Consider the following 27,918-nt stretch of genomic DNA (forward strand, 5'->3'; position numbering starts at 1 on the left):
TTGAGCATGCTGCCTAATCGTCAGAAATTTTAACCAATGGGAGTCAACCAGGAACTACCTGCTCGGCCAATGGGGCCAGAGAACTTAGTATAAATAGCCTAGCCGGCGTCGGCAGAAAGTTGCCCGGATTCAGTCCCTGCTGGTTCCCCGAGTCTGTGAGGGAGCAAGTGGCGACTACAGAGCCTCAACGTGAATGTTACCTCCTGCCTGGACACCCAGCTCCGCAGGGTGTCCTCCTCCGCACCGTCTCTGGTCATGAGCCATCGAGGATCTGCGAGGAAGGCGGGCGGGATGCAGCACGCAGGTGGAAGGGTTATGTACCAGGAACAGAGAAAGAGGGTGTTTAGAAGACAGGCCTGGGGTCAGGTGTTGGGGGTGAGGGGGTGCACAGAACAAAGGATGGACATCTCTTTTCTTTTTTCAGTAGCTGCAGCAGGTCAAACGGTGCCCGGAGCCCCAACCGCGTGAGCGCCTTTGTTTTTTATCAGGAAGAGGAAGGGAAGTGGGACCGAGGGTTGAAGAGCAAGCCGCACGTGTGAAGTGTTGCCTTAGGGGACCGACAGTTATGGAGCCAACACCCTGGCTGAGCCCTTAAGAAGGAAAAGGGGCCCGAGGAGGGAAACAGTGAAAGCGGAAGGCGAGCACGAGGGACCCCTGACTCTCCACTCACCTCCGAAACGGAGGCGCTCTGCTTTCTTTCCTGTCAGGCGGCGTTTCACAATTGATGATTTTGAAATCGGGCGTCCTCTCGGCAAGGGAAAATTTGGGAATGTTTACCTGGCTCGCCTGAAGAAAAACCATTTCATCGTGGCCCTGAAAGTCCTGTTCAAGTCTCAGATAGAGAAGGAAGGCCTGGAACACCAGCTGCGCAGGGAAGTTGAAATCCAGGCCCATCTGCAGTAAGGATAGTCTATGAGTTTCCTGTGCCGGTTCTTACTTTTTTGTCTTTCCTGTTTTCCTGTTCCGTCTCTGACATCTGAACTCAGCGTTTCCCCCCGTACTACCTCCAAATAAGCCGTTTGCTTGCATCTTAAAGATTTTTTTCCCCCTCTGCAATTCATTCCAGTTATACCATGTAAAGCTCCCTGCATCAGACACTCGAATTCTGACACCTGCTTCGTTTTCCGCTCAGAAATTTACAGACGGAGCGGTTCCTATACAGGTCCCAGCACAATTTGCCCCTCTGTGTGACCAGTCACTTATAATAGCATCATGAGTTCGGCCTCAGGGAGCTGTGTTTTGTTTTTTTAGGGAGCAGTCTTGACACTTCCTCCTTCTGTCCTCCAGACACCCCAATATCCTGCGCCTGTACAACTACTTCCATGATGCGCGCCGCGTGTACCTGATTTTAGAATATGCCCCAAAGGGCGAGCTGTACAAGGCGCTGCAAAGGAGTCACACGTTTGATGAACAGCGTACAGCCACGGTGAGGCGGGAGGGCTCAGGTTCACGAGTTTACAATGGGCTGGTGTGGGGGTCATTGCTTGAGGCTTTCACGAGTGTCCACGTGGCTTCTTTCTTTATTTCATTCTATAAATTATATATAGTGATTTACATCCTACAACTTCATATTTGGGTACCCTAATGCTCAGTCGTATCCAATTCTTTGCGACCCCATGGACTGTAGCCCCCACCAGACTCCTCTGTCCAAGGGGTTTCACCAGCAAGAATACTGGAGTGAGCTGCCATTTCCTCTTCCATGTGGATGCCCTAATAATTACCCCCAGAATATTAATAAGTACTGTGTATAAGTTTGGATTCTTTGGTTGTGAGCAACAGAATCTAACTGCACTACCTTATGGAAAGAAACATGAAATGCTCTGAGGGAGTTCACTGAAATAAATGAGTGGAACTGACTTAGAAATAGGAAGCAAGAGATTTTGGGAGGGTTCCAGATGGGTAATCAAGCATCAGTCATCATCTTCTCGTGGCTGGCTTCATTTCCAGACTGCTTTTTCATTTCTCACACAGATAATAGAGGAGTTGGCAGACGCTCTGATCTACTGCCATGAAAAGAAGGTGATTCACAGGGATATTAAGCCGGAGAACCTGCTGCTCGGGCTCATGGGTGAAGTGAAGATTGCAGACTTCGGCTGGTCTGTGCACACCCCCTCTCTGAGGTAGGTCTGGTGGGTGCCAGTTAAGAATGATCTAGTTTAATTCATCTCACATGTAAGATCCAGATACAAACTGAGTTTGTATTTAAATACTGCCTTTTGAAATGCATATTCTAATATATATTTGTTGACTGAAAGAACGGGGTTCAACTATACCTTTTGTTTTAAATCCTCTTAACATATGTTTATCAATAAATTTCCATGTAAATACATCAAGAACTATTGTGCCATAATTCCACAAATTTGACTCTATCAACAGAGCGTAATTACACAGGTATATAGGGCTCGCAGGCGGTGCTGGCTGTGAAGAAGCTGCCTACCAATGCAAGAGATGTGGGTTCCATCCCTGGTCGGGAAGATCCTCTGGAGGAGGCCATGGCGACCCACTCCAGTATTCTTGCGTGGAGAATCCCATGGACAGAGGAGCCTGTCAGGCTGTAGTCCATGGAGCTGCAAAGAGCTGGATGTGGCTGAAGTGACTTAACACACACACACATGGACATAAATACGTGTATACATATGGTTGAGTCCCTTCGATGTTCACCTGAAACTACCACAACGTTGTTAATCAGCTGTATGAGTGAAAGTCACTCAGCCATGTCTGACTCTTTGCAACCCCATGGACTATAGCCCACCAGGCTCTTTTGTCCCTGGAATTCCCCAGGCAAGAATACTGAAGCGAGGTTGGTATTTCCTTCTCTAGGGGATCTTCCCGACCCAGGAAGTGAACCCAGGTCTCCTGCATTGCAGGCAGATTCTTTAATTGGCTATACCCCAATACAAAATAAAAAGTTTAAAATTTGAAAAAAAAAAAAAAATAAAGCATGACTAATTTACTTGGAGATCATTCTGAAGGAGATCAGCCCTGGGATTTCTTTGGAGGGAATGATGCTGAAGCTGAAACTGCAGTACTTTGGCCACCTCATGCGAAGAGTTGACTCATTGGAAAAGACTCTGATGCTGGGAGGGATTGGGGGCAGGAGGAAAGGGGGACGACAGAGGATGAGATGGCTGGATGGCATCACTGACTCGATGGACATGAGTCTGAGTGAACTCTGGGAGTTGGTTATGGACAGGGAGGCCTGGCGTGCTGTGATTCATGGGGTCTCGAAGAGTCAGACATGACTGAGCAACTGAACTGAACTGAATTTACTTGGTCTCTCTTGTTGCACCATCAGTTTGTTCCAAATCTTCCTTGTGAAAACTTCCTGGATCATGAGCTAAATATAAATAATTGTAGAAAGAATCTCAGAATATGGAATTGATGGGTCCCAGTACTTGTGTTCTCGGAAACTTGATGCATGTTAAAACTTGGTGTTTCCTGATTCCTGTGCTTGGGAAGGGACTGCCTGGGCCTGGAAGCTGGGGACGGACACCTTCTCTTGTACTTAGTGCCCCTTTCTCTGCAACCTTCTAGGAGAAGGACCACGTGTGGGACGCTGGACTACTTGCCCCCAGAAATGATCGAGGGGAGAACATACGATGAGAAGGTGGATCTATGGTGCATTGGGGTGCTCTGCTATGAGTTGCTGGTAGGAAATCCACCCTTTGAGAGTGCCTCCACTAGTGAGACCTACAGACGCATCCTCAAGGTGGGGTGGCCACACTCGGGGCATTCATGCGGGAACTGGTTGGTAGGGGGTGGGGAGGTGGGTGGGCCTGCGGAGCCTGGGGCACGTACGGTGGTGGTCTACTGAGATCTAGGACAGTGCCTGGAATGGATCAAGGCAATTAACCATACTTCTCCTTCTTTGGCCTCATCAGGTAGATTTAAGGTTTCCTCCATCAATGTCTTCGGGGGCTCGGGACCTGATCTCCAAGCTTCTCCGATTCCAACCCTTGGAGAGGCTGCCCTTGGTCCGGGTCTTGGAGCACCCATGGATCCGGGCCCACTCTCAGAGGGTGCTGCCCCCATCTGTTCATATGGCTTTCTGAGCCCTGTCCACCCCTATCCCTTTGGGATTGCTCATGGAGCACCGTTGGCTCTGGTATCTCACTTGTCTTTTGTTTCTTCTCTTTTAAGATGCATCATTTTATTATCATACTTAATAAAAGTTGAATCATTTTGTACCAAGTCTCTTTTTAAAACATCCGTTTGGCTGCGTCTGGTCTTAGTTGCAGGAGCTTTGTTGCATCTTTCATTGCAGCTTATAGACTCTAGGCTCAGTTGTTCTTCTGCTTGTGGGATCTTAGTTCCCCCATCAGGGATGGAACCTGTGTCCGCTGCATTGCAAGGTGGATTCTTAACCATTGGGCCACCAGGGATGTCCCACACAGGTTTTTGCATGTGTTGGTGTGTGATTGGGTAAAGTCTTTATTTCTTGTAGAAACTGTTTCCCACGAGAGCAGCCCTAACTGATGCCCTTCCTGGGTCACAGGTATTGTGACTTAACCACTCTTCCTGAAAACTAGTTATTACTTTATGCAGATAACCACCCTGATGGTGCATTCAGTTCAGTTCAGTTGCTCAGTCGTGTCCAACTCTGCGACCCCATGAACCGCAGCACACCAGGCCTCCCTATGTATCACCAACTCCCAGAGTCCACCCAAACCCATATCCATCAAGTCGGTGAAGCCATCCAACCATCTCATCCTCTGTTGTCCCCTTCTCCTCCTGCCCTCAATCTTTCCCAGCATCAGGGGCTTTTCAAATGAATCAGCTCTTCGCATCAGGTGGTCAAAGTATTGGAGTTTCAGCTTCAACATCAGTCCTACCAATGAACACCCAGGACTGATCTCCTTTAGGATGGACTGGTTGGATCTCTTTGCAGTTCAAGGGTGCATTACCTACCCCCTATCGCAGGGGCCCCTACACTCACTTTACTCTTCCCCAGGTTTTCAGAAGAATGTCCTTTGTAAAACAGGACTAATTAACCCAGTGATCACACACTCCCCTCTCTATACTGACGTCCAACATGCTGCCATCTTTAAGATAAGATGTGTTGCTGCACATCAATGCCACCCAATTCTCAAATGAACTCACTAGCATTTGTGTGGTGTTGTCATATTGTGATTGCATCAGGAAAAATCAATCTCCAAAGTCTTCTGAAATCTATTTGCTTGCAGAAATCGCAGAAGTGCTCTTCCAGCCTCCCCGCCACATCCTTCTGGTGGCAGGCAGCTCCTCCCTTCATCTACCAAAAACTGATGTTCAGTTGCCAAGTCATGTGTGACTCTGTGACTCCATGGACTGCAGCACACCATGTCTCCCTGTCCTCCACCGTCTTCCAGGGTTTGCTCAGATTCACGTCCATTGAGTCAGTGATGCCATCCAACCATCTCATCCTTTGTCACCCCCTTCTCCTCCTGTCCTCTCAATCTTTCCCAGCATTCGGGTCTTTTTCAGTGAGTTAGCTCTTCAGATCAGATGGCCAAAGTATTGGCGCTTCAGCTTCAGTCCTTCTGATGAATATTTACAGTTGATTTTCTTTAAGATTGACTGGTTTGATCTTGCAGTCCAGGGGACTCTCAAGAGTCGTCCTCAGCACCACAATTCAAAAGCAAGAATAAATATCAATAAATATCCAAACTACCCAGTGGGGAGCTCAAACATGTTCTTTGTTCACTGCAGGCGCTTTTTCCCCTCTAAATAATTGTTTATTTGGCTGTGCAGGGTCTTAGGGCACTCAGGATCTCTGATCTCCTCCTTGGGGCATGCAACCTCTTAGTTACAGCATGTGGGATCTAGTTCCCTGACCAGGGATGGAACCCTGGGTCCCCTGCATTGGGATCGCCAAGTCTAAGCTACTGGAGCACCAGGAAGTCCTCCACCCTTGCAGGCATCTTTTTCACCTCTGTGTCTTCTGACTAAAAAACACCCCATGTAGAGTTTGCCTTGTTACTCCCACCACCATATTCAATATTCTTCTCAATATGAAATGTCCAGCAGAGGCGGGACCACATCTCTGTATGACTAGAACCACTAAGGAAATACAAACAATTCAGCCACTCCTCTCGGATGAACAGTCCCATCATTGCAAATTTATCATTTAAACGCTCCAAGGGAATTCCTTGGCGGTCCAGTAGTTAGGACTCTGAACACTGTGCCCAGCCAAAAAAAGAGCAAAGGCTCCAATACGTTGATTCATGGTTTTTCACCTGCACCGTTAGTGCTCCCTCGCTCCCCCCGAGCTGTGCCTGCTGCGAAGAGGGTCTGATTCGGGGCTTTGGATCTCCTAAATATTTTACATCGAGGTAGAGCGGCTCTTTTTGCCTTTTCACACTGTTCATGGGGTTCGCCGATTCGATGGACATAAGTTTGAGCAAGCTCTGGCAGTTGGTGATGGACAGGGAAGCCTGGCGTGCTGCAGTCCATGGGATCGCAAAGAGTGGGACATGACCGAGCGACTGAACTAAAGTGGGAGCTGCTCTGGAACGCGCTCCACGGCCTGTTGTCTGCACAGAAAAAACTACATTACCCAGAAAGTGCTACACTGCGCGACTGCCGCAGGCGCTGGGCCAATGACGGCCCAGGGAGGGGACATTTCCTGCGGAGAGGTGGGGCTTCCGGCCCCACCGGTGGTGGACGTCATTTGCGTGCGACGGCTCGGTCCACGCCAGCTGTCGGGAAGGGTAAAGCTATTCTGTGGCTTCCTCCAGTGCCGTCTTCGCAAATGAGCAGAAAGGTGGCTTGGGTTCCCTTGCGCGCGTTCGAGCTGGCTGTGAGCCTACCCGTGATCGGCCACCTCGCCCAGAGCAAGGAACGAGCGGCGGTCGGCTGAACCCGCGGGACTCGCCTCTGTCGCCGCCTCTCCGGGTCCCGCTATCTCCTCAGGGGCCCATGATGGCGGCGGCGTGGATGGACCCGGCGCGGGTGAGTGGACGGTGTTCCTGGCATTGCCGATTCGGAGAGAGCTCCTGAGCTGGGTAGAATTCAGGAGAGGCATTGAGTTTCTCTGCAGTTGTGTTTGTGTGAGACCAGTGGAGCTGGCTCGTCACTCACTTTCTCTCTAGTCCTAGAACACGCAAGCCTGAATATACAAATGGAAAATAGATGGCGTATAAAACTGAAACTTTGGCAAATAACCTGCCTAGAAACCCAGCCCGTCGTCTACAAGCAGTAACCCAGGAGTTCTGCCCGGTCTAAGTCAGACTTCCCCGAAGTCAAATTCCTATCTCTAGAGCTTCCAGGAAGAGAAACAGTGACATTTGTTTCCTCGGCCGCAAATGGCCAGGACTTGATTAATAATTAACCCTTTCCCTAATTCTTTTCCCCACTTCTAACTTAGACCAACCAGAGAAAGCCCATCCATAGGTGCACGCTTAAACAGTCATGGAGGGTGCTGTTGGATTATATGCCAGAGAGTTTTGAGTTATTTTTTTATTTAGGTACACCAGCATGTGGGATCTAGTTCCCTAACCAGGGATGCAACTTGCATTGGGAGCACTGAATCTTAGCCACTGGACCACCAGGGAAGTCCCCTGTCCCCTTCCTTAGAGAGTTTTAATTAATTAAACATATCATCTGGTAGTCATTGTTGAGGCCCTAGTTAATTTTGTTTCTCTTGACCTACCTGCCCCAAATGTCCCTGGTGATAAGAGTTTATCTAACACCAGAAATGAGTAATATTGCAGGATTCCTATGTATGAACCAGTCAATTTATTAGGAATTTCCACATATTTAATTGAAGTATTAACTCAAGAAAACTAATGGAATGCCCTGGTGGTCCAGTGGTTAGGACTCTGCGCTCTCATTGCCAAGGGCCTGGGTTTGATCCCTGGTTGGGGAGCTGGGTCCCTCAAGCTGAGCAGCGCTGCAAAAAACAAACAAACAAACAAACAAACAACACTTGATATACAAAGATGTGAGCACTGAATGTGTAAGGTGAAAAAACCATGAGCCAGTGTCCTGGAGCATTTAAATGATGGGTCTGCAGTAGTAGGGCTCTTCATCTGAGAGTGGGGTGGCTGAATCGTTTATGTTTACTTGGTGGTTCTGATCATACAGGGACGTGGTCCTGCGTCTGCTGCACGTTTCAGGAGCCTGTACAGAATATGTCCAGTATATGGTGGTGGGAGTAAGATTAACAAGGCAGACTCTGTGAAGTGTTTTTAGTTAGGAGTCACTGGTGAAAATGATGACTTGAGACCTAGGGACTTAGTTGCTTTTTTTTTTAATGTTTTTGGCTATGCAGGTTCTTAGCTGCGGCACGTGAACTCTTAGTTGTGGCATGTGGGATCTAGTTCCTTGACCAGGGATTGATCCTGGGACCTGTGCATTGGGAGTGTGGAGTATTAGCCACTGGACATCTGGGGAAGTCCTTTTAGTTGCTTTTAGACATGCCATAATGCTCTCAGCAAGGGGCAGGCAACTAGCAGGACCACTGAAGCGCAGGTGGCGGTGGTTCAGTTGCTCAGCCCTGTCTCGCACTTCGTGACCCTGTGGGACTGTAGCCTGCCAGGCTCCTCTGTCCAGGGATTTCCCACCAAAGATACTGGAGTGGGTTGCCTTTTCCTTCTCCAGGGATCTTCCTGACCCAGGGATTGAACCTGAATCTCCTGCATTGGCAGGTGGGTTCTTTAACACAGAGCCACCTGGGTAGCCCCTACTGCTGTGCTTAACATTATTTGTAGTATTATTATCACTGTATACTCCTTCCTCTGACATTGTAGCATCCCTTCTGTCTGCATCTCTCAGTCCTAGTGTCGTTTTCATTGACTTCTGTCATTTTCCAAGGGCTCCTGCATAGGAGGCTTCTGTTTTACTCTGTGATCATACTTTTCTTTATTGCGTTTGTAGATTCTGTGCTTCTTTTGTTGTTGTTGTTTTTATTGCAGATTGAAGGTTTGTGGCAGCCTTGCACCGCTTGCTTTCCTTCGTGTCTTTGTGTCACATTGTGGTAGTTCTTACAGTAGTTGAGATGTTCCACCTGCAACAAGGGTACCGCTCAAGATGATGGTTGGCATTTTTTAGCAATAAAGTACTTTTTAATTAAGGTATCCAAATTATTGTCTTAGACATAGTGTTATTGCACCCCTAGTAGACTGCAGTGTGGTGTAAACATTGTAAAACTTTTATTTATTTTTGGCCGCACTGGGTCTTCGCTGCTGTGTAGGCTTTCTCTCGTTGCAGCGAGCAGGGCGGCTGCTCTTTGTTGTTGTGCGTGGACTTCTCTTGTTGCGGAGCAGGGGCTCTAGGGCTCACGGGCTTCAGTAGTCGTGGCACACGGGTCTGCTTGCCCTGAAGCATGTCACATCTTCGTGGACCAGGGATTACACCCATGTCCCCTGCATTGGTAGGTGGATTCTTAACCACTAGACACCAGGGAAGTCCTAAATGTAACTTTTATTTGCAGTGGGAATCCAAAAACATCATGTGACTTGCTTTTTTGGAGTGCTGGGGAACCACACTCCCAGTATCTCTGAAGTAGGGCTGTACTGTGTTATGTCCACAGCATTGTCCACCTCCTCTTCAGCCCAGTGCAGAGGAGGTGCCCGGCGATGAGGGCCTCGACCTTGCCGCACCTTTCCCAGCGATGCAGAGACAAGCTCTGATCCCACCCAGTCGTCCCAAAGCTGATGCTACTATCTGCATTTGACATTCCAGCTGTCTGTGACCTTCGATGACGTGGCTGTGACCTTCACCCAGGAGGAGTGGGGGCATCTGGACCCGGCCCAGAGGACCCTGTACCGGGAGGTGATGCTGGAGAACTGCGGCCTCCTGGTGTCTCTGGGTAAGGCCCCCGCTCTGCTGTGCGGGCCCCGGCCACCCCCTGCATCCCGGACCCTGGCTCCATCTTGGCTTCTCAGGAAGGGCTCAGGAGTCCTCCCTACCCCCTGCTTCCTCACAGTTTCACTCATGCTTGAGGGTCACCTCCTCTTGCCTGCTGTCTCTGTGTCTCTTTGAATAAAGTTCCCCTTTGGCTGTTAGAAAGTGGTGGAAGGAAATGAATGTTCTGCAGAACCCAAAGGCAGCATTTCCAGTCGGGCCACATGGGACTGGAATAGGAGAACCAGGATTCTACCCTGGCTTCTGGGTCTTCTGTCCTGGCTTCTTTCTCTGGCTTTGCTTACGTCCCTGTCTTTTCAGAATGGCTTTTGCCCCCCAGCAAGTTTGACAGGAGTAACCACCCCAATCCCTGCTCTCCAAGGCTCCCAGATGCCTTGTTTCTACTTCTTCGTATGTTTATATTGTTGCTCTTTCTCTGCTGCAGGGCTCTGGGTGGGGGTGGGGGTGTCCATGAGATGGAAGTGACCACCTGAGCCTCTCAGCCCAGGGCCCAGCACAGACTGGCCTCTGTCTGTTCCTGTTTTACATTCCAGAGAGGGAGCGGACCAAATGAGACCGGTTCCCAGGCGTCCCCTACACCCGAGTGCACAGGATGTGGGTGACAAGCCGTTCTCCAGGAAGAGGGTGAGGCAGCCGGGGCCCCAGGAGGCCTTTGCCTTCAGTGCCAGGAGGTCCTGTCTAGCCGCAGAGTCTCAGTCAGGGGGCTTCTCTGTCCTCCTGCGCTTCACAGGTGTCTCATGTTCGCTCAGTCTCGGCCGGGATCATCTGCTGGTCCGAGAAGGAGAAGCTGGGAGAGGAGTGCGTCTCAGCATGTGGCGGTTTTGTGCCCACGAGACATCAGGCAGCGTCTGCTGCATCTGCCCGTCACATGTGGGAGTGGGTGGTCCCGGGGTCTGGTGATGAGTCCAGAGATGCTCCTCAGCACCAGAGGGTGGACACGACAGCCCCGCTCAGCTGAGGATGACCCAGTCCGCATGGGCCAGAGAGCCACAGTAGAGAGACAGCAGCTCGGGGACAGTCCCCTCAGGCCGTTCAGTTTGAGGGAAGGGAGGGCTGTAAACCCAGGGCTTTGGTGAGACAGGCGTGTTCTTAGAGACCTGGGATTGTGTTCTATGTCAGTGAGAGGAGGTTAAACAAAATCAGGAAAAGCTTGACATATTTAGATAATTTATAACAAAATTAAACAAATAAAAATGCCCACCATCGAGCCCCGATCCCTCCACCCGCCTCCCCAGGCTCTCCCCACGCTCACTGCTCTGGTCACACTGGTGTCTTGCCGTTTCCGTGCATACCTGACATACTTGACATGCTTGCCTCTGGCCTCTGAGGTGCTGTTCTGTTTTCCTGGTGGGTGTTCTTGGGCATTTTGGCTTTTCACATGGCCACCTCTTCTCTGCACATGGCCACCTCGCTTCCTCACCAACTGTTTCCTGACCACAAACTCTCTTAGCGGCCCCTCCCCATCACACTAGCTCTCCCCTGTCACCTGATTTATATCCTCTAAGCCAGCGGTTCTCATTCCCCAGGGACACTTGCCCCGTCTGGAGACATAGGTTGTCAGCACTGGGATGGAGTTGCTGCAGGCACCTACTGAGTGAAGACCCGGAGCGCCTCCACACATCCTTACACTGTGCAGGAGAGACACATTCTCTTCCCTTCTCCTCAGCAAAGAACTTTCTGGATCTGAATGTCAGCGGTCCAGAGGCTGAGAAGCCCGTTTCTGAAGGCTCATGGACGCTTCATCAGGGGCTCTGGGCACAACCCCGAGGAAGGCCTTCGTTTATTCCTTTTCGTGCCTCCTGACTTCTTTAGGGAAAATTTGGTTCAGTACTTAACCCTTCTTCCCCCCAACTGTTGCTAATTTCCTCTCTTCAACAGGGGGGCCATCCCTGAGCAGTGGTGCAAGCTCGCTGGCCCTTAACCCTCACTGTTCGATCCCTTGGCTGCATTTTCAGGTTGACTTAGCAACTTGTCAGCCTCTGGGTTTCTGTTTCCCATTCACCAGAGCTGTACAGGAATCCCGTTTTGAAGGGATGTGAGAAACAGAAAAAGTGTGTCACTGGTAGCACTGGTGTTACTGTGAATACAAGTCAGAGCTCACCCAGGTCGCTGACTGACCACCGGGCACTGTTCTGCTCCTCCCGTGAGACCCTTGGGCTCGCCTGGCCCTCAGGAGAGTCAGGGGAACTCGGCTTCGGTGGCGAGCCTCGTACAGTGGAACCTTAACAGTAAGGAACATACACCTTCACTTCATGAAGCTGTCCTCTGTGGGGTTCCTTTGAAGTAAAAATTCTTTTTTTTAGTGAAATATTGATGGCAGTAGATGTGACCGTATCACTGTGCAGGAGTCTCAGTTTTATTATTTTCTCACAGTTCATGAAATACTGAAGTCTACTGAGTCTGCCCCTCCCCAGCCCTGCTCCCAGTGGTTGCATTTCGGTGCTCACATCCCTCCCTCACAGCTGCCCCGCACTTGGTCTCAGGATGCTGGCCCCACTCAGGGGTGTCTGCTGTTTCCTCCTCATTGTGGTGTTGGGGAGGCCAGGGTCAGAGCCAGACTCTGTTGTTTAGTCTCTGCTTTGCACCTTAAAAACTGTGCAGTCCTGGGCAATTACAGACTGCGTCTGGGCCTCGGGGTGCTCCTTGGTAAACTGGAGTAAGGTGGAGTTTACTTCCCAGGGCTGCAACAGGGTTAAGTGGGTAACTTTCTGGAAAGGGTCAGAACAGTGCCTGGAGTGACCAGGTTTTGTGCACGGTAGCATTGCGAACCTCACCACCACCGCTCCTGTCATTACTCATCAGGATTTTCATCATCTAGACCTGGACTCAGCACCTTTGGGAGCAGGCTTGTGTAGCTTTGTGGTGGAACAGCACACAGAGCCGAGATGGTTAGACCTGGGCTCCGTGTTGGCCCAGCCGTTCACCAGTTGTGGGCTCTTTGGCAGATCACATTATCTGCCTGATTGTTGCTTTCTGTATGATTTTTATCTATAAAATGGTGCTACTCACAGACTCAGAAAACAAACTTATGTTTACGAAAGAGGAAAGCAGGTGTGGTGAGGGATAAATTAAAAGTTTGGGATCAACAGATACACACCTCTGTATATAATAATAGATAAACAACAAGGTTCTAATATAGCACAGGGAACTATATTCAATATCTTATAATAACCTATAACGGAAAAGAATCTGAAAAGCAGTGTGGATATTTGTGTATGTGAATCACTTTTCCTGTACACCCAATACAAACATGACATTGTAAATGAACTTTAACTTTAAAAAAAATGGTGGTCCAATGGTTAAGTCTCTGCCCTCCTAATTCAGAGGGTGATAGTTTGATCCTTGGTCAGTGAACTAGGATCCTGCATGGCTTAAAAAAAAAAAGTGCTGATCATAATATGTACTTGCTGAGAATGCTGTGAGGAAACCCTAGGATAGACTCATCTGTGGTCTGTAGAAAGAACAATACAAAACTTTGCTTGTGTTCTAAAAACGGAACTTATCAATGGAGACCATAACCTTGTTTTGAATGAAAAGAATCAATGTTTTAAATATGTCAGTTGTTTAAATGACATCATAAATCTATTCAATTTTGAAGTAGTGTAGTGCATTTAAGTTGCTTGAACACAGTCCTTTGACTATGTTAACTGTATATTAGCTTTTGATTTAGTATTAGGAATAAAAGCTTCATGGCAGTGTGGCATGTCTTTGGTTTTTGGGTCGCAGTTCCACATTTTGTGTGCATGGGAGCAGCTTCATTCTGAGGTCTGCATCCTGAAGTCTCACACGAGACTGAGAGGTCTTCCCAGTTTTCACAGAAGCCCCCATGTCTTCCTTTTTTCTCCATGCTCAGGGTGTCCTGTCCCCAGACCTGAGCTGATCTACCGGCTGGAGCACGGGCAGGAGCTGTGGACGGTGAAGAGAGACCTCTCCCGATGCCCCTGTCCAGGTAGGAGCCAAGCTGTGGGCAGAGACCCTGCCGGAAGCCGCTGGCCCTAGTTCCCTGGGAAGCGTCTTGTTCGGGCCTCTGGTGATCTGGAAGCCACGGAGCCCTTTGACCCCAGGTCCCTCTGTCCTCGCCGAGGACAGCGGTGTACGAGCTCAGATGTGTCCTGGGCTTCAGGGCTGGGTGCCGACCACCAGCTCTGTGGTCCCAGTGAAATTTGGGATCTCCTTGTGTCTGCACGTAAGTTCGGCTGAGTTACAGCCTGGCTGCTGTGTCAGAGGGACTCCGGCATCTCGGTGCTCAAGCACGTGGAGGCGCTGTCTCTGACTCGCACCCGGTCCCTGTGGGTCACGCGGAGCTCTGCAGCACACGGCCGTTCGGGGCCCTGGGTTCGTTCTGTCGTCAGTATGTGACTTCAGGTTGTCCTGACCCCCTGAAGCTAGCACAGAAGTGGGGGGATGACGCCACTCTGACTCCCATAAACACCAGCCCTCTGATCCCTCCACTGGAAGGCACTGGGTTCTTGGCCACACTTGGGGGGTGGGCAGAGAGCTGTGACTGAGCCCTCCGTCCCAGGAGAGGAGCAGAAGGTTGGTAAGGGGGGGTCTGCTCCTGAAGGCGCCAGTCACGGTAGTCGCTCTGTCCTGGGGGTGCTGGGGGTGTGCAGTTTTAGAACATAAAACTGCTCAGCACAGGGTCTGTGCCGTAGTCGGTGTCTCGTGGGAAGTGAGCTGCTGGTACCGCCATGTCCCGTTAGTCAAGATGAACAGTGTGGTTCACGTCTTCCCCTCCCAGCGCCTCTCCAGCACTCCTCTGCTTCCCCTTTCCCAAACTATTGCTTCAGACACTTAGGAGCCCTCCCTTGTCCCCTGTCGCCCGTCTCCTCCTGTTGGGTAAAGCCTCCCAGTGACGTGTGTCCTGTGTGCCCACGTCTGGGCTGCTGAGGGCACTGGAGCCGTCGTATGTGATGCTGGGGCTGCTGAGAGGCGTGCTGTTTCCACTCCTAGTCACTCGGTGGCCCAGCTGGCCTGTGAGCGTTTGTGGGGCCATCGGTGGCCCCTCAGAGGGGCATCCCAGCCTCTGCCCCCTGCTCTCCACACACCTCCACCTGAGGATCTCAGAGGCAACCAGTGAGCACGCCTGGCAGAGAACCCATCCCGGTGCTCACTCTTCCCCTCCCATGCCTGAGCACATGGTCCTGCCGTCCGCGCAGGTTGGAGACTGGATGCCGCCCCAGACCCTCGCCCCACCTCCAGCAGCCCTGCATCCGGCCATCCCCACAGTGACTGCCTCCCCAGTGCAGATGTCTCAGCGCGTGACCCTGGGGTGTCAGCACGTCTCCACAGTAAACTCGTGCTTGGTCCTCAGCCCTTCTGCTCTCAGGTTCCCAGCTGTAGTTTTCCTTTCACCTGGTGGAAGAGATCTTGGCACCCTTCATGGCCAGTTCTTGAACCAGAGTCTAGGTTACACCTTTTAGGGAAAGTATTTCTTATTTACTGCTTGTTTAGTAACTTGAAAGTGCAAGTGAAGTTGCTCAGTCGTGTCCGACTCTTGGCGACCCCATGGACTGTAGCCTGCCAGGCTCCTCTGTCCATGGGATTTTCCAGGCAAGAATACTGGAGTGGGTGGCCATTTCCTTCTCCAGGGGATCTTGCTGACCCAGGGATCGAACCCGGGTCTCCCACATTGCAGGCAGATGCTTTACCTTCTGAGCCACCAGGGAAGCCCCTTAGTAACTTTATCCTTTGTCTACTCAACATAAAAATGTGCCCAAGTTTCTTCCACTTGAAGCAAATAAATAAAAAATATTCCTGTTTCATATTCATCCACTCTCTAGGGCATTTCATTGTTTATATTTCGTCACTCTCACAAACAGTGCTACCAGGAACATTCGTATGTATTGGTCATCTGGCACACGATTAGGCCTGTCTTTTGTCATTTTTAGGAGTAAAACTGTTGGATTGTAGCCTGTGCAGACTTTCAAGTTTAGGTGACAATTGCCGTGGTTTTCTAAAAGAGATCTGCCCATCTGTAATTCTCTAGATTCCACTGACTATGTCCTGTTCTGTCCTTCATGCTCTCAGGCACGTTTATTTTTGCTTAACACACTGACAAAATTGTGTCTTAGGTGAGCTTGCCTTGCATTTCCTTAATTGTTCACAAGCTTTAGCTTCTCATCGTGTAATTATCGGCCCATTTGTACAGTTGTCCTCCTCATCTGCAGGTTCTGAGTCAGCAGATTCATCAAGCATGGATTGAAGACACGGGGGGAAAAGAAAATCCAGAAAGCTCGAAAAAGCAAAACTTGAGTTTGCCTTGTGCTGGCAATTATTTACGTAGCATTTACATTGTATTAGATATTACAAGCACTCTAGAGACGATTTAAAGTACACAGGAGGATGTGTGTAGTTATGTGCAAAAACTGCCATTTTATGTAAAGGACTTGAGCATCTTTGGATTTGGGTGTTGAGCAGGAAGTGTCTGATACCAGTTATTCCCCTGTGGATACTGACGAACAACTGTATTTTCTTCTTTGAAATGTCAGTTCATCGAAAACTCTAGGTGTTAACTTATTTGCCTTTTGTTTTTAGGGATTTTTTGTACAGTACTGATACTTTTATCAGTTATAGGTGCTGCTCCATCCCTAATATCAAAAAGATGTCCTCGTTATAAGATATTCTAAGCTTGGCCCCTGACATTTAACTCTTTCAGGTGTGAGGTGGAATTTGAGGATAGTGTGAGACAGGAATACGGTGTTCTCATTCCCAGTGTCATCCATTTTCTAGCTCCATTTACTTTACGTTCTTTGCTTTTACTGTGAGCTACTCTCCCTTCTCTTCCATTCCCCAGAGCTCCGTGTGTGTGTTTCCTGGGCTCTCTGTTATTTTTCCATTGCCTGTTTGTCTTTAGTTTGGGTTTAGTTTCTTGCTTTTCCTGCTAAAGTTGTTAAGTTAGGCTGTTGACTTGAGATCTTTTTTGTTTTTCACTGAAAGTGTTTATAACTACAATCTCCCTCTTAACAACTGTATTCACTGCATCCTGTAAGTTTTGGTATTTTTTTTTTGTTTGTTTTCATTAGAAACAAATTATACTTTTTTTGATATATTTTTAAATCTATTGAGATTTAATTTGTGATTTAACCTATGGTCTGTTCTGGAAAATGTTCCATGTGTACTTGAGAAGAATGTGTATGCTGTTGTGTAGAATGTTCTGTATGTATCTGTTAGATACAGTTGGTTTATGTTAAGTCTTCTGTTTCTTCACTTATCCTTTGTCTGGTTGTTCTCTCCATTATTCAGAATGGGATATTGAAGCCTCCATGTTTGTTTGTAGTGTTGTCTCTTTCTCTTCCATTCTTTCATTCTTTGGTTCATGTATTTTGATCTTCTTTCATTATGTAGTTGTTTACAGTTATATTTTCTTGCTGTATTATAACTTTTACTTATATAATATCTTTCATTGTTGCTTGTAATCTTTTTTGATTTAAAGTCTGTTTTGTCTGATTTTAATGTAGACAATTTTGTCTGCTCTGTCTTTGTTAGTATTTGTACAGAATCTTCTTCCACGTTTTGACTTTCAGTTTGTTTGTGTCTTTGTATCTGAAGTGAGTCTCTAGTGGAAAACATATAATTGGATCATGTGTTATCAATTCTGCTAATTTCTGTTTTTTAACTGAAGAGTTTAACCATTTACATTTAAAGTGATTAGTGATACGGAGAGACTTCTGTCATTTTGATATTTGATTTCTATATGTATTATAGTTTTTGATTCTCATTCTTGCTTTATAGTCTGGTGTTTAGTTGATATTTTGTAGTGAAACATTTAAATTCCTTTCTCATTTCCTTCTGCATACATTGTCTAGGTATTTATGGCTATCATGGGATTATATTTGATGTATGTATTAAAGTTTTAACATTAATATGATTTTATACCAGCCTAACTTCAGCAACATCAAAACCCTTCACAGCTCTGTCCTCACCCCTTTCAAGCGTTTGTGTCACAAAGTTACACCTTCATGTGTTGGACGCCTAGAGACTTAAAACTACTCATTCTTTTAAATGTGTTAGTCTCTTAAATTTCTAGGAAGCTGCACATGGACTTATAAACTAAAGTTATAATAATACTAGCCTTTAGGTTAGCAATTTTAGAGAACAGTCTTCTAAATCATGTAAATACACAATGCAGAGTTACAAAATAATTCTGTCTTTTATAACTGCCCATGTATTTACTATTATAAAGCTCTTTATTTATTCATATGGCTTTGAATTACTGTCTAGTGTTCTTACATTTCACCCTGGAAGTCTCCCTGAAGAATTTCTTACAGAGCAGATCCAGTGGTAACAAACTCCTCCAACTTCCGTATATTGAGATGTCTTAATTTCTTCCTTGCTCTTTTAAAGGACAGTTTTGCCGGATTAAGGATTCTTACTTGACACTTTTTGTTTGTTTGTTTTACACTTGAATATATTGAACCACTGGTTTCTGGCCTCCCAAGTTTCTGATGAGAAATCTGATAATCTTATTGAGAATCGCTTGTATATAACAGGTTGCTTCGTACTTGCTATACTTTTTCTTTGCCTTACAAAAGTTTGTTTACAGTTTCCTCAGTGTGTCTGAGTTTATTTTTCTTGGAATTCGTTGAACTTCTTGGATGTTTCATCCATTTTGGGACCTCTTCAGCTCTTCAGATACTCTCTTTGATCCCTTCTCTCTTGTCTTTCTGGGAATGTCTCAGTGAGTATGTTGGTTCATTAAGTGTATCACAGGTGCCTTAGGCTCTACTCACTGTTGTTCAATCTTTTCTTTTTGTCTGTTTGTTAGACTCAATATTTAACATTATTCTATCTTCAACTTGGCAGATTATTTCTTCTTTCTGTATAAATTTTCGTTTGAATAATTCCAGTGAGTTTTTCACTTTAATTAATGAAGTTTTTGCTCCTGAATTTCTCATTTCTTTTGCTCTTTTTTTTTTTTGACTGCACTTTGTGGCTTGTGAGATCTTAATTCCCTGACCAGGGATTGAATCTGGGTCCCTGGCAGTGAGAGCCTGGAGTCTTAACTTTACTGAACCTCCTGGGAATTCCCTCTTTTTCATTTCTTTTTAGGTTTTCTTTCTTTGTATTGATAGTTCCATTTTGTTTTTACCTAGCTTTCTTGACTTTCTCTGTATCTTTCTTTAGCTCCTTGAGCTTTTATAAGATAGTTGTTGCAAAGTCTTTGTCCAATAAGTTTTCAATAGATTTTTTTTTTTTAATTTTATTTTATTTTTAGACTTTACATAACTGTATTAGTTTTGCCAAATATCAAAATGAATCCGCCACAGGTATACATGTGTTCCCCATCCTGAACCCTCTTCCCTCCTCCCTCCCCATTCCATCCCTCTGGGTCGTCCCAGTGCACCAGCCCCAAGCATCCAGTATCATGCATCGAACCTGGACTGGCAACTCATTTCATACATGATATTTTACATGTTTCAATGCCATTCTCCCAAATCTTCCCACCCTCTCCCTCTCCCACAGAGTCCATAAGACTGTTCTATACATCAGTGACTCTTTTGCTGTCTCGTACACAGGGTTATTGTTACCATCTTTCTAAATTCCATATATATAGATTTTTTTTTTTAAACAGATTTTGGAGGGCTTCCAAACATTAGCTACCACGTCATCAGACTCATTAGCCTCTTGGCATTGATGTATGGCAATATATGCATGGAGTATTGCCAACATAAGAATTCCACTGACTCTCATTACATAAACACAACTGATTAAATCAGTGCCTGCATGACTCAGTGCCCTTGTCTTTCCTTTGTCTGTTTCCTAGTTGTTATCTTATGGTTCAAACCTTGGCCTTCTGATCATATAGTTGGTGTTTCAGGTTTTGAACTGAGTCATCTCTTCAGCATAAACTGTCTGGACCCACATGAGTTGTTTATCTGCATAACTATCCCATCTGGAATTGACTGTGCCTTTTTCCAGCACCCCATCCCCTTACAGAGCCACTCCTCTGGGTCCCTCTTTCAAGGTTTTAACAGTCCAAGATCAGGAGAGAAATAAATTCTTATCCTGGGATTCAGAGGTAGGGAAACATGGCAGACACAGAGGCACTATTTTCATCTTCATTTTTAACACTGAAATATTGAACTTCCATGCTGGCATTATTAACAGGTCTTTCTGTATGTTGAATTTCTTTCAGGTGACAAAGGACAACCCAAGACCAGAGAATCTACCACTTCTGAGCCATCCCTGTTTGAGGGAGCCTCAGTCCAAGAACAGCTAACACAGAGAGTTTCAGAGGACTCCCAGTTGGGCCAAATCAACAATCAAGAAGAGCCATTGGAAAGGCATGAAGGATGCTTGAGACCAGAGATAGAACCCCAGAACGGGAAGCTCCCTGGGAATCCACGCTGTGAACATGGCAGCTTAGGGACAGCTGGTGGTGTGTGTTCAAGGATCGTAGAGGAGCCAGTCCCTCCAGGGGGTGCTGTCCATGACCGTGACTCCTGTGGATCAGGTAAAGATCCCCTGATTCAGGAAGAGGAAAGTCTCTTCAAATGCAATGAGTGTGGGAAAGTTTTTAATAAGAAACGCCTCCTTGCTCGACATGAGAGGATTCATTCTGGAGTGAAGCCCTATGAATGCACAGAGTGTGGGAAAACCTTTAGTAAGAGCACTTATCTCCTTCAACACCACATGGTCCACACCGGAGAGAAGCCCTATAAGTGCATGGAGTGTGGCAAGGCCTTCAACCGCAAGTCACACCTGACACAACACCAGCGGATTCACAGTGGGGAGAAGCCTTATAAATGCAGTGAATGTGGAAAGGCCTTCACCCACCGTTCCACTTTTGTTTTACATAACAGGAGCCACACTGGAGAAAAACCTTTTGTGTGCAAAGAATGTGGAAAAGCCTTCCGAGATAGGCCGGGTTTCATTCGACACTACATCATCCACAGTGGCGAGAATCCATATGAGTGCTTTGAGTGTGGCAAGGTCTTCAAACACAGGTCCTACCTCATGTGGCACCAGCAGACCCACACTGGGGAGAAGCCCTACGAGTGCAGCGAATGTGGGAAAGCCTTCTGTGAGAGCGCAGCCCTCATTCACCACTACGTCATCCACACCGGGGAGAAGCCCTTCGAGTGCCTCGAGTGCGGGAAGGCCTTCAACCACAGGTCATACCTCAAGAGGCACCAGCGGATCCACACTGGGGAGAAGCCCTATGTGTGCACCGAGTGTGGAAAGGCCTTCACCCACTGTTCCACTTTTATCTTACATAAAAGAGCCCACACTGGTGAGAAACCTTTTGAGTGCAAAGAATGTGGGAAAGCCTTTAGTAATCGGGCAGACCTCATTCGGCACTTTAGCATCCACACTGGAGAGAAGCCGTATGAGTGCACGGAGTGTGGGAAGGCCTTCAACCGCAGGTCTGGCCTCACCAGACACCAGCGGATTCACAGTGGAGAGAAGCCCTATGAATGCATGGAGTGTGGAAAAACCTTCTGCTGGAGCACAAACCTCATTCGACACTCCATCATCCACACTGGAGAGAAGCCCTATGAGTGCAGTGAGTGTGGAAAGGCCTTCAGTCGCAGCTCGTCCCTCACTCAGCACCAGAGGGTTCATACTGGGAGAAACCCTGTCAATGTGACAGAAGTGGGAAGACCCTTTACAAGTGGGCAAACCTCAGTCAACCTTCAAGAACTCCTATTGGGGAAAGACTTTTTGAATGTAACCACTGAGGAAAATCTTTTGCCAGAAGAAACATCTTACTCAGAATCGGATCATTCATACCAAAGAGAAACCCCACAGTTTTCTTCCCTGTGAGAAAAACTATTGCAGGTTATTAATTATCGTCTAAAGACTCATATTGGAAATTGACCCAACCTAGAGCCTTATTCTGCATGTGAGAATTCATCAAGGAGAGAGACCCAGTGGTTATTATGCACTTCAGAAAGCCTTCAGCTCCATCTTACTTAGTTTACATTTCACTATTATCTCAGGAATTTTTTTTAAAAAAAGAAGGGAGAGACTTAGAAAATGAACTGCAAAAAAGTTTCTTTCAGACTTCTTGCCAAACTGTGGCACTTTGTCAGATTCCTTAGTTAACTGGTAGGAAGAGGGTTTTGTTTCCATGGTAAAGAACCCATACTATGTGTCTTGTATATACATTCATTGCCATCCAGTGTAAGGTGAGTTAGACAGGTCTGGAACCTTTCATTGAACATCTTCTTTGTTCTGAAACATTGTCTCTATTCTTAAGGAGCTTAAATTTTAGTTTGAGACACTAAATACTTTTATATTTAAGGAGCTAAGAATTCACATGTGAATGGGCATGTTGTTTTGCACCGTTTAAGACTGTTTAGTCTTTGATTTTTAAAAGACAAACTTTTTTTTATATGGTTTTAAAGAGCTAATATTCAGACTTTTTTGTGGTCCTGTACTAATCCTGGTTTACTGATTGCTCTAGTTATATGGTAAGTCTTTTATTTGGGTAAAGTGATTCTTCTTTTCCCAGTTCAGTCTTCTTATTTAAAACTTCAGTATTCTTATTTAAAACTGATTTAGCATTCTTATTATTTTGAATTTCCATATAAAGTTTTATGTAAGTTTTTACTAGAAAAATTATTGAATTTTGAAAGAAATTGAGTTAAATTGGCAGAATAATATGTTTAGAGTCAGCATGTTTGCTGTCTTGAGTCTTCCAGTTTATGAATGTATTATGTCTGTATATTTATTTGCTATCTCTTGATTTATTTCATTGTTATTTAATAAGTCTCAATAATAGGTTCTGTACAGTTTTTATAAGATTTATATATAGATATGGGTTTTTTGTTTGGTGGTTTTTAGTAATTATAGATTGCATTGATTTTAAAATTTTCAACTTCCATATGGTCTTTAGTATATATATATTTTTCATATCCTACAATCTTGCTATTTCGTTTGATAGAATGCTTGGGATTTTCTACATAGAAATATCATCTGCAAGTAGAGAAGTTTTATTTCTTTCTTCTCATCTATATACCTATCATTTTCTTTTCTTGTCTTATTGCACTTGCTAGGACTTCCAATATGATTTTGAAGACTAGTAGTGAGAAAACATGTCCTTGGCCGGTTCCTGATATTAGGGGGAAAACATTCGGATTTTAATCATAAACTATGGTGTTAGTTGTAAGGTTTTCTTCATAAGGCTTTCTTTATCAAGTTTAGAAAGTTTCCCATATTCCTAATTGGCTGAGAATTTTTTGTTGCTATGAATGAGTGTTGAATTTGTCAAATGGTTTTTTTTTAATCAACTGATAGAGTCTTGTGTTTTTTTTCTTCTCTAGCCTATTGTTATATATTACATTTATTTGAGTTTTGAATGCTGAGCCAGGCTTGTATCCTTAGAATAAGCCCTACCTGGTCATGGAGTACAGTTATTTTTATATATATTACTGTATTTAATATGCTGGTATTTTGTTGAGGAAGTTTTCCTCTCATTTTATGAGTGACAGTGGTATGTATTAAGTAGTTTTCTTTCTTTCTTTCTTTTTTTCTTTCTTTTTCCATTGTCATTTTCTGATTTTGGTGTCTAGGTGATTCTGGCCTCTTAACATGTGTTAAAAGGTGTTCTATTATTCAGAAGACAGTGTATAGTATAGAATTGGTTTGGTGTATTCTTTTAATGATTGGTAGTATTCTCCAGTGAACCATTTAGTCTTGAAGAATTTTCTTTTGAATGCTTCTTAATTACTTATTTATTTTATTTAATATGTATAGAACTATTCAGTTTCTGTTTCATATTGGATATGTTTTTATAGTTTATCTTTTTCTAGAAATTGTCCCATTTCATCTAAATGTTCTTATTTGTTTAAAGTGTTCCTTTATTATCATTCTGATGGCAGCAGAATCTGTATTTATAACCCATATTTTATTCCTGATGTTGGAAATGTGTTCTCTTTTATCTTTGTCAGTCTTCTCAGACATATATCAGTTTTTTAAATCATTAAAAAAAACCCAGCACTTTATATCATTTTTTCCTCTGTCTTTTCCTAATTTCACTGATTTTTTTTCCCCCTGATCCTTATTACATCATTTCTTCTATTTGCTTTGGTACTATTTTCCTCTGCAGTTTCTTGAGGCGGGTGCTTAGGTTATTGATTGAGGATTTTTTTTTCACTTTATTAATATAAGCATTAAATTCTATAAATTTCCCTCAGTACTGTTGTAGTTTATTATGTTCTAATTACATTTCATTCAGGTCTAAATATTTCTTTATTCAAGACTGTCTGTGTAACCCATCGATTATTTAGAAGTATGTTGTTTAATTTTGCAGTGTTTGGAGTATTTTGTGCTTTCTTCTTGTTTTGGATTTCATTTGTTTTATATTTGATTTGGCTATTTAAATTTGTTGTGGTTTGTTTTATGATCCAAGATATAGTCTATCTTGAATGTTCAATAATGCTGCTTGAAAAGAACGTGTATCCTACTGTCATTGGGTGGAGTTTGTATATGTGTGTTCCCGATCCTGTTCATTGATGATGTTTTTCCGATTTTGTCTGCTGATTTCCTGCCTCTAATTTCTATCAATAGCTGAAAAGGGTGGTGTTGTCCTGCAGTTTAATTCTAGAATTGTCTCTTCCTCCTTTAAGTTCTATCAGTTTTCACTTCATGCATTTCAAAGCTCTGTTACTTGGTACAGATGCACTTAGGATTGCTATGTTAGCTTGGTGTATTGACCCTTTTATCATTATTCTTTGTTTTCTTTTTGCTCCTGTGAAGTTTTTTTGCTTTGAAGTATTCTTTATCTGATATTAATATAGTCACTATTGAGATTTTTGATTAATGTGTGCATGGTTTATATTTTTCCATAATATATTTTCAACCTTATCTATATTGTTACATTTCAAGTAATGTAATATGTGAATATTGTGAGTAGCATATACTTGCCTCATTTTTTAATGTCTATTTTACTGATTTCTTTTTAAAAATTGGTATGTTTAGGTCATTTAAGTTTAAAATAATTATTGATATTTTCAGGGCTTACAATTACCATTTTATGATGTTTTTGTTACCTGGTTTTTGTTGCCCTGTTGTTTGGTTTTGGGAGGTACTTTTTGTTTGTTTTGCCTTCTTTTAAGTAACTTTTAAAAGTTACTAACTTTTAATGTTAGGAATTCCGTTTGATATATCTGTGATGTTTTTGAGAATATGTCTTGTTTTTTAGTGGTTACTTTAGGTATTATATTGTACATACATAACTTATCAGAGTGTACAGTATCAACATTTTAGCACTTTGACATGTAGAAACTTACTTCCACTGGGTACGTTATTCTCCATTCTTTAATATAACTGTCTATAAAGTGTTGCCTTTTTGTATGCTGAGCACCATATTGGATGATTTTTTTTTTTTTTTTTTGCTTCAGCTGTCAAACCACTTTTGCAAAACTCATAAGAAGCACAGTCTGTTTACTCATTACATTGCTCTTTTCTTCCTTCTTGAAATCCCAGGTTTCTTCCATTAACAGTTTTTCTTTTTAAATTATTTACCCCAAGAACACCTGTAGCCTGTCTTTTTGTGGTAGGTTTTCTGGTAACAAATGTTTTTGTTTTCCTTCGTCTAAGAATGTCTTTATTTCTCCTTCATTCCCAAAGGATGTTTTTGTGGGGTATAGGATTCAGGGTCAACAGTTCTTTTCTTTTAGTACTTGAAAGGCAAGTCATTTCCTTGTCTTCCATGGTTTCAGATGAGAAATCTGCTGCCATTTGACTCATTATTTCTGTATCTGTACTGTATCCATTTTGTCAAGTACTTTCAGTGTTTTTTCTTTGTATATAGAGTTCAGAAGTTTGATCATGATGCAACCTGCCATAACATTTGGGGGCTTATCCTGTCTGGTGTTTGCTTAACTTTTAAAATTTTGTAGTATATGCCATTTGGAAAAATTGGGAAATTTTTACTTATGCTTCAAATAGTTTTTTCAGCCCCTCTTTTTCAGGGGCTCCAGTAACATGAATGCTGTGCTCTTGTTCTTATTCCATAGGACCCTCAGACTTGTACCTTTTTGTTTCCCCAGGGTGTTTTTCTCTGTTGCTCATATTGACTAATTCCCATTGAGCTCTCTTTGAGCTCACTAATTCTTTCCCTCTTATGTATAATCTACTATTGAGCTCACGCAGTGAATTTTCATTTTGGTTTTTGAATTTTTCAGTTGTTTGATTTTCTGTTTTGTTCTTTTATACATCTTCTATTTCTTTGCCTAGTTTATGATGCCAAAGAAGGACTCAGAATACAGCAAAACTTGTAGTCCAAAGTCATTGGTCTCTGGTAGTTTATCTTAATTATTCGAAATCCTAAATTACCTGGAGGAATGGAAGACCTGCAGTCTTCTTTGTTGTTATCCATAAATAGTTCTCAAGAAAATAAAACTGGGTGACCTTCAGCTTGTTCAGAGTTCTGTTCCCCAGAGAAGATTTGTGTGTAAGATTTCATTGCTCAGTAAGACTTCTTACAACCTGAAGAGTATGGGCTACTCCTCTTCCACAGTCAATATTCCTCTTTGTGGTTTAACACATTCCCCCATATTTCCCAATGTGTATAGGACCTCTGTCTTTCTTTTATGCCTGTTTTTGGTCTTTAACTTCTCCCTCTTAATTCCCTTCTGTGTCCATAATCTGTACCTGTGTTCCTCACCCCTAGGCACTTTATGGAGAAGGCAGTGGTACCCCACTCCAGTACTCTCACCTGGAAAATCCTATGGATGGACGAGCCTGGTAGGCTCTGGTCCAAGGGGTCGCTAAGAGTTGGACACAACTGAGCGACTTCACTTTCACTTTTCACTTTCATGCATTGGAGAAGGAAATGGCAACCCACTCCGGTGTTCTTGCCTGGAGAATCCCAGGGATGGGGGAGCCTGGTGGGCTGCCGTCTATGGGGTCGCACAGAGTCGGACACGACTGAAGCGACTTAGCAGCAGCAGCAGCAGCAGGCACTTTATGGCTCACTTGTCCATTGAGCTGTGCCCTTCTCTTTTCTCTCACAGACACACGCTGTGTGACTGTTCAGTCCACTACCTGTCCTCCCCATCATGTCCCTTTCACACCAGTGACAACTAAAGGATGATCTCTGTCACGGTCACCTGGCTTAAGCAGGTCTAAGAGTTCCCTTTTGTCCTCTTCCCCCTACCTCCCAGCCCCCTGTGGACTGCTGCCCACCTCTCTGACTTAAATGTCCTTCCCTGGTTTCTCAGTTCTTGCCCTTCTTCAGAGAATCTGTCTTCAGCCCATGTTTAGTATTAAACAGTGTGCTTCCCGGGGTCCATCCAAGGCCACTGTTTTCTCACTTGCAATGTGTTCCATGAGTGACTTAATTCCCATTGAAGGCATTTTACACTCAGTGAGCTACAGAGTTCCCCCAAATCTGTGTCTCCAGGGTGAATGTCTCTCATGTCTGTTACCCTTTGTTCATAATTCCACGCCTTCTGTATATTCATACACACTGAGTTTATGCATGTGTCACTTGGCCAGAATCATCACCATGAGGATGCACCCATAAAAATGGTAAGAGCAAACAAACACATGGTATTACTGTACATCCACCACTATCTTGAATGCTTAAACATGTCAACTCTTAACCTTTCTAGCAAGTTGATGTGGTAGGTAATATTACCCTCATTTTACAATGAAAACTGAGGAATAGAAAGGTTAAGGAATTTGCCCAAAGTTGTACTGTTGTTACAAAGTATGAGGTTAGGGATCGGAGGCCATTTAGGCTGGCTACAGAGTCCATGCCCATATCACTTTCCCAGATTCCTTCATGTAGTGTGAATCCTTGTTTCCTTGTCACTACTCATTTTTACTAAAATGGATCAAGTAATATGGATTGATCTCTGACCCCTGTTTCTCATTCTGCAGTACATCTTGGCCACCATTTCAGTTTGAGTGTGAAACCATATTCAGTCTTCAGTGCTGGCGTCATCTCATAACTTTGTCAAAGATATAGATAATCTCTTAGGTTTGAAGTAGCAGAGAGATCAAAGAAGGCTAAGGTTGACTTGGTTTTGGACACTGTGTGTGAGGTGCCTGAAAAACGTCTCAGTGAATCCCGCTGTCTTGTGTCTGGTTGACCAAGTCACCTTACAGCCATTT

General features: G+C 44.7%; 2 protein-coding genes across 5 annotated transcripts in view; both read left to right on the forward strand.

Moving 5' to 3' along the window:
• ZNF805 (zinc finger protein 805) overlaps positions 1-27,918 on the forward strand; it is an 87,403-nt gene that overhangs the window by 35,665 nt on the left and 23,820 nt on the right. The window contains exons 1-4 of one of the 3 annotated variants that reach the window (XM_055553698.1): positions 6,150-6,930; positions 9,664-9,790; positions 13,700-13,795; positions 19,985-21,444. In XM_055553698.1, coding sequence (XP_055409673.1) covers positions 6,898-6,930; positions 9,664-9,790; positions 13,700-13,795; positions 19,985-21,444 — 1,716 coding nt within the window. In that variant the 5' untranslated portion in view covers positions 6,150-6,897. Of the gene's footprint in view, positions 1-6,149; positions 6,931-9,663; positions 9,791-13,699; positions 13,796-19,984; positions 26,979-27,918 lie in introns of those variants that run through there. The other 2 variants (XM_055553696.1, XM_055553695.1) reach the window with 2 other exon arrangements.
• On the forward strand, positions 165-4,187 carry AURKC (aurora kinase C). 2 transcript variants are annotated; one of them, XM_055553779.1, is made up of 7 exons: positions 165-304; positions 425-464; positions 708-899; positions 1,288-1,426; positions 1,972-2,120; positions 3,535-3,709; positions 3,882-4,187. In XM_055553779.1, exons 1-7 carry the CDS (start codon positions 256-258, stop codon positions 4,050-4,052), a joined length of 915 nt encoding a protein of 304 aa, XP_055409754.1. In that variant the 5' UTR covers positions 165-255; the 3' UTR covers positions 4,053-4,187. The 2 variants fall into 2 exon arrangements, with proteins under 2 accessions (XP_055409754.1, XP_055409755.1); XM_055553780.1 differs by having other exon boundaries at positions 187-304; positions 428-464.

Source organism: Bubalus kerabau, chromosome 17 (genome assembly GCF_029407905.1).
Source record: "Bubalus kerabau isolate K-KA32 ecotype Philippines breed swamp buffalo chromosome 17, PCC_UOA_SB_1v2, whole genome shotgun sequence".
In the NCBI taxonomy this organism is placed as follows: Eukaryota; Metazoa; Chordata; class Mammalia; order Artiodactyla; family Bovidae; genus Bubalus; species Bubalus kerabau.

Excerpts from the sequence above, each read along its gene's own strand:
- AURKC (XM_055553779.1), top strand. The coding sequence starts at position 256 with ATGAGCCATCGAGGATCTGCGAGGAAGGCGGGCGGGATGCAGCACGCA. Across the intron at positions 305-424 it reads GGGCGGGATGCAGCACGCAG|TAGCTGCAGCAGGTCAAACG; the intron begins GTGGAAGGGTTA and ends TTCTTTTTTCAG. Across the intron at positions 900-1,287 it reads GAAATCCAGGCCCATCTGCA|ACACCCCAATATCCTGCGCC; the intron begins GTAAGGATAGTC and ends TCTGTCCTCCAG.